A 13,345-nucleotide genomic window follows, 5' to 3' on the forward strand; every position below is an offset into this window, starting at 1 on the left:
AGAGACAGAGAGAAAAAGAAAGAAACAAACAAAGGAGAGATTCAATCTATGTGATCAGAGTTATCTAATTATATTCCAGCCTTACCTCTCTGGCAATTAGATTTAGGGCATCATCTTCTGCAGACAGCCGTTCCCGGTTGGCAATCCTTTTCCTACCAGGTCCTTGAGTCCCCATTTCCTGATTATGTTAGAAATAAAACATTAAATTCGCATGCAAAATAAGCTAACATTACAGAGTTACAATTTACTAGCTGGATTTGAACCCGCCTCCTTGCCCTAACCCAGTGTGGAAGTCACCCTGCTCTGGGTTGGGTGTGTCTTCAGGCAGAGAAGTGGACACAAATCTTTGGTATTCACGATCTTTAGATTTTCCCTTTGGTACTTAGTGTGACAACAGTCCAGACGCCCCCTCTCTGATAATCCAAATCTCCCTCAATGAATTTGACTTTTTTGTCTGGATATCTCTGTCCTACATCTGTCCAGCTAATTCTCTGGATCCTTTTCTCCTTGATCGCAGTCCCTCCCTGCATATTTGAGGCATGTTGTCTCCTAATCTGACACATTGTTTTCATCCCTCATTTTGTTCCTTTATTTCTACATTTGATAACTCTCTCCTTTTGTGTGGCATGTTATCACACTGTCCCTTGCTTTGGTACACTGCTTGTTTATCAGTCTCTCTCATACTCCACCTCTCTCCACTTCTCCACATGGTACACAGATCTTCCCTCTATTTGGTACACTGTCACTCTTTCTTTTTCTCTCTCTCTCTCTCTCTCTGTCTCATTTCTATACTGTCATCCTCTCTCTGCCTCTTTGGCACACTCACTGTCTTTCTCTCTGGTACACTGTTTTTCTCTCTCACCTGTCTCTGTTGCTTTGGCACACTCTTTCTCCTATGGGGAGATTTGAGGAACCACAAAAGCAAATAGACCCTGATGAGAATAATGAACAGGCCTCCTTGCAGTAGTCAAGATATTGGGAAGAAAATAAATCAGGAGATAGAAAAGGCGTGTAAGAAAGGCATTATTACAATAATCATAGGGAACTTCAGTATGCAGGTGGACTGGGAAAATTGGGTTGGTAGTCGATCTCAATAAAAGGAATTTCTGGAGAATTTACAAGATGGGTTTTTGGAGTAGCTTGTAGTCAAGCCCACTAGGGAACAGGCAATTGTGGATCTGGTAGTGCATAATGAGGCAGACTTGATTAGGGAGCTTAAGGTGCAGGAACCCCGAGGAGACAGTGATGGAATTCACCCTGCAGTTTGAGAGGGAGAAGCTGGAATCAGATGCAACAGTATTACAACTGAATGAACATAACTAAACAGACATGAGGGAGAAGCTGGCCAGAATTGATTGTAAGGGGAGCCCAGCAGAGAAGACAGTGGAGCAGAAATGGCAGGAGTGTCTGGTTATAATTCGGGAGGCAGTGCAGAAATTCATCTTATGGAAGAAGGAACATACTTAGAGGAGGATGAGGCAACCATCTTTGACAAGGAGAATCAGGGACAGCATAAAAGAAAAGGCATCCAATATAGTGAAGATTAGTCAGAAGCAAAGTTAGTAGGATTGGCAAGCCTTTAAAAGCCAGCAGAGAATGAGTAAAGAAGCATTGGTTGGTGGGGGGGGGGCAGGGGGCAGCTATAAATTTTGAAAGCAAGCCAGCTATTAATATAAAAGAAGACTACAGGAGATTTTTTGAGATATCTAAAAAGGTAAGAGAGAGGCAACAGTAGACATTGGGCCGCAGGAAAATGAGGTTGGAGAAGTAATAAAGAGAAGCCATGAAACGGTGAGGAACTGAATAGGTACTTTGCATTGTAAAACACCAGTAACACAGTGCTCAAGCAAAGTATATTCGGGTCAAAAACAAGGATACCCAGGGTAGGTACAGCCAGCCTCGGATAACCAAGAAAATAATGGAAGGCATCCAATTAAAAGCTCAGGCTTACAAAGTAACCAAGAGTAGTGGGAAACAGGAAGATTGGGAAAACTTTGAAAAGCAACAAAGAACCATGAAGCAAGCAATAAAGAAAGGAAAGATAGATTAGAATATAAAAACAGGTAGGAAATGTTTTTATAAATATATATAACAGAAGAAGGGTGGCTAGTGGATGAGAAAGGGGAATTGATATTGGGTAATGCTGAAACGGCCAAGGCCTAGAATAACTATTTTGTGTCATTCTTCACAGTGGAAGATGTTTCTAATATTCTAATGTTAGAATACAATGGGAGGTGACGACCTCAGTTCAATTGTTTTCACTAATGGGGTAGTGTTGAGCAGACTTGAGGGTCTAAAGGTAGGTAAGTCCCCTGGTCTTGATGGAATGCATCCCAGGGTGCTGAAAGAAATGGCGGATGTTATAGTAGATGCGTTAGTGGTAATTTGCCAAAATTCATTGGACTCTAGGCAGGTCCTGGCAAACTGGAGACAGCGAATGTCACGCCGCTGTTTAAAAAAGGGTGAACTAGAGTGCAGTTAGCTTAACATCTGTAGTTGGGAAAATGGTAGAGGCTATAATTAAAGAATAAACTGTGAGACATCTGGATGGAAAGGGTTCCATCAGGCAGTTGCAGCTTGGATTCCGAAAGGGAAGGTTGTGTTTGATAAACTTACTGGAGTTCTTTGAGGATGAAACAAGTGCAGTAGAGGCAACTTCATTAAATATATTCAAGACACTGTTAGAAGGGGTCTTTGCATAGTAGGGGAGCTAAGAGTTATGGGAGAATGCAGGTAGGTGGATGGATGGATCAGCCATGATCTTAATGAATAGCAGAACAGCCTCAACATGACAAATGGCATACTCCTGCTTCTATTACTATGAAACTATGAATGAAACTATATACCAGAACTTCAAAAGAGTCAGGAGGCAGAGGTGAGTATAATGGCCATCACAAAGGAGAAGGTGCATGGAATCTGAAAGGTGTGAAGGTTGAGAAATCATCCAGACCAGATGGACTTGTCAGCACAGTGGTCAGCACTCCTGCCTCACAACGCTAGGAACCTGAGTTCAGTTCCGGCCTTGCATGATTATATTGAGTTTGCACATTCTTCATATGTCTGCATGGTTTTCCACTGAGTGCTCCAGTTTCCTCCCAAAGTCCAAACTTTTGCAGGTAAGGTGGATTGGGCACGTTAAATTGGCCCATAGCATCCAGGAATGTGCAGGCTAGGTGGATTAGCCATGGGAAATGTGGGGTTATGGGATTGGGTAGGATAATCTCGGAGGGTCAGTGCAATTTTGATGGTCTGAATGGCCTTTTACTGCATTGTAGGGATTCAATGATTGCACCCTAGAATGTTGAGGAGATTGAAGAAGTGATCTTTCAGGAATCACTCGAATCAGGGAGGGTGCCAAATGACTGGAAACTGGCTCCAGTAATACTCCTGTTTAAGAAGGGAGAGAGGCAGAAGGCAGGAAAATATATGCTGGCTAGCCTGACCTTGGTTGTTGGTAAGATTTTAGAGTCCATTATTAACGATGAGATTGCAGAGCACTTGGAAGTTCATGACAAAATAGGGCTTCACCAAGCAGGGGTCACGCCTGACAAATCTGCTAGAATTATTTGGGGCAATAGCAAGTTAGACAAAGGAGATATTTGAATTTCCAGAAGGCCTTTGACAAGGTGCTGGACAGGAAACTGCTAAATAAGACAAGAACCTATTTGGTATTAGGTACAAGATATTGGCATGGATAGAGGATTGGCTGATTGGTGGAATGTAGAGAGTGGAGCTAAAGGTGTCTTTTTCAGGTTGGTTCCATAGTGGTCTGTGTTGGGACCACAACAATTCATGTTATACATGAACAATGTGGATAAAGGAACTGAGGGCCTTGTTGCTATGTTTGCAGATAATGCTGAGATAGGTGAAGGGATAGGTAATGTTGAGGTAATGAGAGGTTGCAGAAGGACTTGGACAGGCTAGGAGACTTGGGCAAAGAAGTGGCAGATGGCATACAATGTGGGAAAGTGAGGTCATGCATTTTAGTAGTAACATTATTCTAAATGGAAATGCATTGAATATCTGAAGCACAAAGGGATTTGGAGTCATAGTTTAGGATTTTCTAAAAGTTAACATGCATGTTCAGTTCACAATTAGGAAGGCAAATGCAATGTTGGCATTTATTTCAAGAGGGCCAGGATATAAACGCATAAACAAAAACAGAAATTGCTGGAAAAATTCAGCACATCTGGCAGCATATATGGTGAGAAAACAGAGCTAAAGTTTTGGGTCCAATGACCTTTTGACAAACAAAAGACCTTGAGGGTACAAGGTTCATGGTTCTTTTAAAGTGGAGTCACAGGTAGACAGGGTAGTGAAGGTGGCATTTGATTTACTTGCCTTTATTGGTCAGTTCATTGAGTATAGGAGTTGGGACGTTATGTTATGGCAGTACACATCATCTGGTTAGGTCACTTTTGGAATATTGTGTTCAATTCTGGCCTCCCTGCTACAGGAAAGATGTTGTTAAACGTGAAAGGGTTTGAAAAGATTTATAAGGATGTTGGTGGGGTTGGACGGTTTGAGCTACAGGGAGAGTCTTAGAGTCATAGAGTCCTATAGCACGGCGACAGACTCATTGGCCTAAACTGGTCTATGACAACCAAAACTGTCCACCTACATTAACCCCATTTCCCTGCATTTGGTCCATATCCTTCTGCACCTTTCCTATCCATGTATTTGTCCAAATGTCTCTTAAATGTTGTTAGTGTACCCACCTCAACTACTTCCACCAGTAGCTCATTCCATATGCATACCACCTACTGTGTAAAAAATGTTGCCTCTCAGGTTCCATTTTATTCTTTCCCCTCTAACTTTAAACTGATGCCCTCTAATCCGCAATTCCCCAACCCTGGGAAAAAGACTGAGTGCATTCACCCCATCTATGCCTCTCATGATCTTATACACTTCCAAAAGATCCCCCTTCAGTCTTCTACTCTCCAAAGAAAAAAGTCCTAGCTTGTCCAACTTGTCCCTATAACTGAGACTGTTGAGTCCTGGTAACGTCCTTGTAAATTTCTTCTGCACTCTTTCCAGTTTAATAACATCCTTCCTATAACAGGGTGACCAAAACTTAGGGGCGGCACGGTGGTACAGTGGTTAGCACTACTGCCTCACAGCGCCAGAGACCAGGGTTCAATTCCCGCCTCAGGCGACTGACTGTGTGGAGTTTGCACATGGCCTAAACTGGTCTATGACAACCAAAACTGTCCACCTACATTAACCCCATTTCCCTGCACTTGGTGCTCCGGTTTCTTCCCACAGTCCAAAGATGTGCAGGTCAGGTGAATTGGCCATACTAAATTGCCCATAGCGTTAGGTAAAGGGGTAAATGTAGGGGAATGGGTGGGTTGCGCTTCGGCGGGTCGGTGTGGACTCGTTGGGCCGAAGGGCCTGTTTCCACACTGTAAGTAATCTAATCTAATCTAAAAATTGAACCCAATACTCCAAGTGCAGCATCAACAATGTCCTGTAGAACTACAACATAACTTCCCAACTTCTATACTCAGTGCCCTGACTGACGAAGGCCAGTATGCCAAAAGCCTCCTTCATTGCCTTGTCTACCTGTGACTCCACTTTCAGAGAACTGTGAACCTGAACTCCAAGATCCCTCTGTTCCACTACACTCCTTAATGCCCTTCCATTCACCGTGAAACTCCTAACTTAATTTGACTTTACAAAATGCAAGACCTCACACTTATCTATATTATACTCCATTTGCCATTTCTCAGCCCACTTCCCCAGCTGATCAAGGCCCTGCTGCAATTTCTGATAACCTTCTTCACTGTCCAAGATACCGCCTATTTTAGTGTTATCTGCAAACTTATGCATGTCTTGTACATTCTTATCCAAATCATTGATATAGATAACAAATGGCTATGGGCTTAGCACCGATTCCTCTGAAGAATCCGACTAACTTGTACTGTTCTTGGCAGCATCCAAGGATTCTCCTGTTCCTTGGATGCTGCCTGACCTGCTGCGCTTTTCCAGCAACACATTTTCAGCACTCTACTAGTCACAGGCCTCCAGTCTGACAAGCATCCTTCCAATATTACCCTCTGCTTCCTATCATCAAGCCAATTATGTATCCAATTTGCCAGCTCGCCCTGGATTCCATGTGATCTTACCTTCCAGAGCAGCTTACCATATGGAACCATATCAAAGGCCTTACTGAAATCCATATAGACATCTCCACCCTGCCCTCATCAACCTTCCTGGTTACTTCAAATAACTCTCACAAATTCATGATCTCCCATGCACATAGCTGTGCCGACTGCTCCTAATCAAACTGTGTCTTTCCAAATGCATGCATTTCTTATCTCTCAGAATCTTCTCAAGTGATTTACCAACCACAGATGTTATGCACACTGGTCTATGGTTCTCAGGTTTATCTTTGCAGTCCTTCTTGAATAAGGGCACAACATTAACTACCATCCAGTCTTCTGGGACCTCACCCATAGCTAACGATGATGAAAAAGTCAGCCAAGGCCTACGCAATTTCTTCTCTAGCCTCGTGCAGTGTTCTTGCATATATCTGGTCAGCACCAGGAGATTCATCCACCTTCATACATTCTAACATGTCCAACACCTCCTCTACTGTAATATAGATTGTCCCCAAAACATGACCACTAACTTCCCCAAGTCTTCACGTCTTTCTCCACAGTAAACACAGAGGAAGTCTTTGAGGATCTCGCCTGTCTCCTGCAGTTCTACACACACATGCCCACTTTGGTCCTTGAAGGGTCGTATTTCCCTCTCCAGTTATTCTTTTCCTAAATAGATTGGGGCTATTTTCTCTGGAGTGTCAGAGGTGGAGGGATGACCTTATAGAGGCTTATAAAATCATGAGGGGCATGAATAGGGTAAATAATCAAACCTTTTTTTCAGGTTAGGGGAGTCCAATGCTAGAAGTCATAGCTTTAAGGTGAGAGGGGAAAGATTTAGAAGGGACCTAAGGGGCACCTTTTTCACACAAGGGGTGGTGTGAGTATGGAATGAACTACCAGAGGAAGTGGTGGGAGTTGATATAATTACAATATTTAAAAGGCATCTGGATGGGTACGAGTAGCATGGACAAGTTAGTCGGAAGAGTCTGTTTTTGTGCAGAAATGAGCAGAAATGTACAGCTGAGGCTTTATGAGGTGCTAGTCAGACCACATTTGGAATATTGTGAACAGTTTTGGGCCCTGTGTCTAAAGAAGGATGTGCTGACATTGGAGGAGGTCCAGAGGAGGTTGACAAGAATGATCCCAGGGATGAAGGGATTGTCATATGAGGAACAGTTCAGGACTCTGGGCCTGCACTTGGTGGAGTTTAGAAGGATGAAGGGGATGTCATTGAAACTTACAGAATATTGAGAAGCCTGGATTGAGTGGATGTGGCAAAGATGTTTTCACTAGGGGAGATGAGGACCTCAGGGCACAGTCTCAAAGTGAGGGGATGTCTCTTTTAGAACTGGGATGAGGAGGAATTTCTTCAATCTGTAGAAGTCATTCCTGCAGAGGGCTGTGGAGGCCATTGAGTGTATTCAAGACACAAATTGTTCAATTCTTGACTGATAAGGAGATCAAAATTTATAGGGAGAAGGCAGGAGAGTGCAATTAAGAAATATATCAGCTATGATGAAATGGTGGAGCAGACTAGATGGGCCGGATGGCCTAAAATTGCTGCCAAATCCTGTGATCTATTTGATCCTCTCTCTCCCTTTGATCCTCTCTCTATATGTTCCTCTCTGTATATATGACAAACTATATCTCTATATGATCCCCACCTCTTGCTGTCAGTCTCTACTTGTTCCCCTTTCTCCTTGAACCCCTCTCACTACTTCTCTATTTGATTCTACCTCCCTCTCTATTTCATTCATACTCTCTTCCTCTATTTGACCCTCACTTTGACTCTCTTTCTGACCCCCTTTCTGCCATTTGATTGTCTGTTTCACTCTCTCCCTATTTGATTCTGTCTCACGATCCACACTCTCTTTGATCCTCTCTCTCTCCCTTTATTCAGTCCTCTCTCGTGATTCGACTCAATCTTTCTCTCTTTGACCCACTCTTTCTATTTGATCCCTTTCTCTATATGATCAACTCTCTCTCTTTCTATGGTCCACTTCTCACTGTGTGATCCTCTCCCTCCCTATTTGGTCCACTCTCTCCATATTCAAATCCCTCTATAAAAATACAATCAAATATCTCTCTAAGTAATCTGCTCTATGTTTGATCATCTCTATGAACCACTCTCCCTCTCTCTATATAAATACAATATTTTCTGAGTCTACTTGATGCTCTGTCTCTATTACTCTCTCTTTGTTTCAGTCTATTTCTCTATTTGATCACCCCTCTATACAAATATGATTCAGTCTACATGTACATTTGATTCTCCCTCTCTATTTGGTCCATTGTCTCTATATATTTGAATGATCAACACACTCTCTTTTTGATTCTATCTTATATATTCTGTCTCTGTGATTGTCTCGACTAGATACAGTGTCTCTATTTCATCCTCTAGATCTCTCTACTTGGTACACCATCTCTCTTTCTCCCTCAAGATACATCACCTCTGTTTTTACTTGAAGCATAATTTCCATCTCTCCATTTATTTGATCTCTGTCTCCATTTGATCCTCTGCATTTCTCTATTGAATCCTATTATTTCTGTGTTTGATCATCTTTATTTGTAAGTCTCTCTCTCTATTTGATCATTGCTATTTGTAATATTGTATTTGTTACAGTGTCTCTATGTATTACTGTCTCTTCCTATTAGTGTCGATTTGATCCTCTATCTACTTCCATCTCCCGATGTTACATTGTATCACTATTTGGCCCTTTCAATTTGTTACAGTGTGTATTTCTATTTGATCCTCTCTACCCCATTTGTTACACTCTCTCTCTGTTATTACAGTATCTCTTTCTGATCTACCGTGTCTCTCTATTTTGGTCCCCTCTCTCGCTCTCCCTAATTCAATGTGCCTGATCTGACAGCTGTCTTCTTACCAGCGGCTGATGACTGCTCTGCTCCCCACGACTCTGTCCTCTCCCTCCTGCTCCTGCTGCTGCTGCTGCTGCTGCAGTTACCGCCGCAGCCGATCCCCGGGCCTGGCTCTGACTCTGACTCTGACTCCGGCTCCGGCTCCGGATGGAGTCCTCACCGCCGCCTGCAACATATTCCGGGGTCGGCCCAACTGCTTAAAGGCGCCGTCCCCGGACCGCAATACATGTCGGCCAGCAGTGAAAATCCCTTTAATTCTGACAGTTACTCAGAACCCACACCCCTCTCCCAAAGTAAATGAACTCAATCCCCAAATTAACAAGAATGAACTGATCCATGTCTATTATAATGCTCTAGCCCCTGCGTGTATGAAATTAACACCGTTATATAAAATTATCCCAGCCCTGAATTAAATTATCGCCAATTAAATTACTCTTGCCCCAGTACATATACTAACACATTACCCCAGCTCAAACACATAATTTTCCAACCTCAATATAAATTATGTATCAACTTACATATATTATCACCCTTATATATGTTAACCTGGTCCCATGTATATTAGATTATACTCGATTCATTTTTTATAATTATATTAGCCCCTTATATGTGAAAGGATCTCCACCCTACATAATAAATTATCTCACTTCATACATATTATCTCATCCCTATATATTTAATTATCGAAATTCTGATATGTGCAATGTATATAAATTTTCCTGCTTCCATATATTATTATTACGCTACCCTATATATTGAATCGTCTCGATCTTATACATAAAGTTATCCCTTCCCATGCATTTTAAGATATCCTAACATTTACATGGATGTATAAAGTTAAGCCAGTTTCTATATAAAACTATATCCACTCCTTAATATACTTAATCAACCCTTTTCTGCATATAATGAATTATCTTCATTAATTTTCTCTACCCTATATACATTAAATTACCCCAATTCTATAAATATTAAGTAGTCATCCTCACCTATATTTTGACTTATATTACTCCTACATGTAATGAATCATTTCTGTCCTTTTGTATTAAATTACCCTAATCCTGGTATATTGAATTATCTACACCACTATAATTGAATAATTGTCAATATATGTTAGATTATGTTAGCTACTATAGAGTTAATCGTATCCCTATATAATTATTCTCATTGCTATATATAATAATTTATCCTGCACATACATTAAATTATTCTAATTCCACATATATAGACATAAATATATGTTCCTGTCCTATATATAAAATTATCCCCGACCCATATATTGAATTAGTCACATCCCTATATATGTATCAAATTTAAACATTGCTAAATGAAGACAGAGTCAAAAATTTTCATCTTACAATCATCAGAACTATGATGCAAGAAGTGGGATTTGGAAAAGGGACACCAGTTTACCCTGCATAAGGAGAGGGTGCCGAATGTTTCGGCATGGAGATGCAGCAGGAACAGTTAACTATTAACCTTAGTTCTCAGACTAGGCAGCTAAACTCTGATTACTCAGAATTTTGCGATTAAAAAGTACAATCGAGATTGGCAGTCTTCATAGTCCTTTCCCAATGAAAAAGGTGTGGGGTATGTACAAATTTTGTTTGCCTCCATAAAGCAGGGTCCTGGGTGTTAATATGTCTTGCTTCTAGCAAAAACAAATGTATCATACTATGAGCCTAACTAATAATTTTAAATTAGGTTTTTGGGATAATTCTTAGCATGGTCCAGACTATTTTAGTAAATGTTGTCCAATAGCAGAATCACATTGCCTGTTGGACACAGTGTTGTGAGGCTTGCAAGCATAGGTTGTTTCAACACAATCAGCATGCTATGCACTGGTCAACAATGCATGTTGTTTGATAAGGTCTGTCAGTGGCTGGGGCATAAAATCAACACCACCACTGAAACATATATATCACATTAATCATTTGTGTGGCAAGTACAATATCTTTTTGTCTTGATGGAAGCATCCTGGTGGAGGAGATAACTACTTGTAATTTTACGGCAAAGTAGCAGCTTGAGACAGCTTGATTAATCTATTGTTCACATTTTTGAGACGCCTTTCCTGCCCAGGACAATCTGAGATGAACTGGACACCATTCAGAGCCTTTGTTTTGGATAAAGGTATCGTTAATAATTGTAACATTTTATTCCAAGAAGGGTCATGAAGAATATTAATCTCTGCTTTGGGTTTAAAGCGAGTCAGGTTTTTTTCCTGTATCCATCTTTTTTCATGTAATTTACCATTTTGCTGTGGTGTTTGATTAAAAGAATCTGCTGCAGTACTTTTATTTGCATTAAATATAATTTCATCTGCTATTTTCCCTCCTAATTAATCACTTTGTTATCTGAGTCAGCATCATGTTTTCTGGTTTGGGCTCTGGTCAGGTTTCCTTTTGTACTTTGATCAAATTTGGCTCATATACAAAGCAAACTATTCAGGACATTAGGCCCCAGTTGCTGTCATAGGCAAGAGGATGAGATTAATTTTCTTATTTTTTCATGATCCTTCTCTCCTGGTTGTAACAAGCTTTTACTCTCCACTTTGAAATTTATATGTTTTCCCAGAAAAAGAATCTGGTTTTGAAGTTCAATTAAACAGCATTTTTTTTTTTCAGATTCAAACAAACAAGAATATATTAATTGAAAATTCATGGCATAATTTAGAACACACATTTGCATGAATATGTATCCAAGGGTAAACAAAAGAGAAAGGAAATTTAAAAAGTCACAAATTATAGGCTACTTAAAAATAAAAGATATTGATATTAAGGTGAGTTGATGGCATAGAGGTGTTCTCACTGGACTGTTAGTCCAGACACCCAGGTCATGTTTTGGGGTCCTGGGTTGAAATTCAGCTATGGTGGAATTTGAATTCAGTTAAAAGAAATCTGAAATTAAGAGTCTAATGATAATTCATGAAACCGTTGCCAATTGTTGGAAAAACCCATTCAGTTCACTAATGTCCTTACCTGGTCTGGCCTAAATGTGATTCCAAATCCACAGCAAAGTGATTGACTCTTAACTGCCCTCTGGGCAATTAGGAATAGGTAACAAATGCTAGCCTAGCCAGTGACACCCTCATTCTGTGCATGAGCAAAATAAAACATTAATGTGAATTGGAGAGTCCAGTAGGTCAATATCCGGCAATGGTCCCTTCAGTTAGCTTTCAATGCCAGCCTCTTTCCCATGAGCCCAGAATTAGTTAAACTGATGATGCAGCAATTGTAAACTGGAAATTGATTCACTTGGCAAGCAAAATAGATCTTTCTTTCCAGAATAGATTTTGGAAAGAGATTGTGACCAGAGCCAGGCATTATCTTGGAACAAGCCTGGAAATTCTTAATCTGTATTCTGTGTTTGATAACAGCCATTTCAAATCAACAAGATTCAATATTTTTAATAGAAGAAATTTAACAAAACTTTTTTTTTTGGAAAGGATAGTTTTTCATGCCTCTGTGCAAGACAATACGTTGAGATTTCCGACTCCTATTTGTCCTAAATTATACCTGCCTTTCTGTATGTTAAATTAGCCCAGCCTCTCAACATTTCCAGTTATCTATGCCCTAAGATGTATTCAGTTATCTTTAGCCCCTATATTATAAATTATCTGTGCCTTAGATATTAAATTAACACTGTTTGTATATATAAAATCATCATAATCCAGGCCTCTGTTAATATTAAAACAGTTCAGGTCTTTTCAGGATGGAACTTCTCAAGGTTTGTAGTCTATTATTATATAAAGGAGGTGACCAAGATCCTTCACCAGATTACCATTCCTGGTTACAAAATGAAGCATAAATCAAGAGCTCAAGTTCAGCCCATGTGGAAATTGTAGGATGATATTGTTTGAATGCAAGTGCTCCTTAAGATTCACAGCTCTATTGATTGTAAATGATCCCAATGCCTCAGTTTACAGGTAGCTTGGTTGCTAACTCAGGCTAGTGCACCTTGCACTTTTGCATGTGTCCATTATTCAAGCAGCAGTCGTGACTCTTTATTCCAGAACCAATCCTCCTTTAGTCCAAATTTTGCTGTTAAGTTACATGTTGGTCAATGGTCATTGGGACCAATTCCCAGGGTATGCCTCATTATAATGTCATGAGCTTACACACAACAACAAAACAGGACTACAAAGAAACAAGTCCACAAACAATCTATGTATTCAAGCAATCTGTTGTTGTGGTTCTGTTCGCCGAGCTGGGAATTTGTGTTGCAGATGTTTCGTTCCCTGTCTAGGTGACATCCTCAGTGCTTGGGAGCCTCCTGTCAAGCGCTTCTGTTGGTCTTTGTAAGATTTGATTAGATTAGATTACTTACAGTGTGGAAACAGGCCCTTCGGCCCAACAAGTCCACAC

At 40.6% G+C, this 13,345-nt stretch overlaps 1 protein-coding gene across 1 annotated transcript in view; it reads right to left on the bottom strand.

Moving 5' to 3' along the window:
• LOC122551917 (leucine-rich repeat flightless-interacting protein 2-like) overlaps positions 1-9,195 on the bottom strand; it is a 100,825-nt gene extending 91,630 nt beyond the window's left edge. The window contains exons 1-2 of the mRNA XM_043694486.1: positions 8,990-9,195; positions 86-178 (exon numbers count right to left, since the gene is read on the bottom strand). Coding sequence (XP_043550421.1) covers positions 86-175 — 90 coding nt within the window. The 5' untranslated portion in view covers positions 176-178; positions 8,990-9,195. The remainder of the gene's footprint in view (positions 1-85; positions 179-8,989) is intronic.
• Between the last annotated feature and the right edge of the window lie 4,150 nt (positions 9,196-13,345).

Source organism: Chiloscyllium plagiosum, chromosome 7 (genome assembly GCF_004010195.1).
Source record: "Chiloscyllium plagiosum isolate BGI_BamShark_2017 chromosome 7, ASM401019v2, whole genome shotgun sequence".
NCBI classification, from domain to species: Eukaryota; Metazoa; Chordata; class Chondrichthyes; order Orectolobiformes; family Hemiscylliidae; genus Chiloscyllium; species Chiloscyllium plagiosum.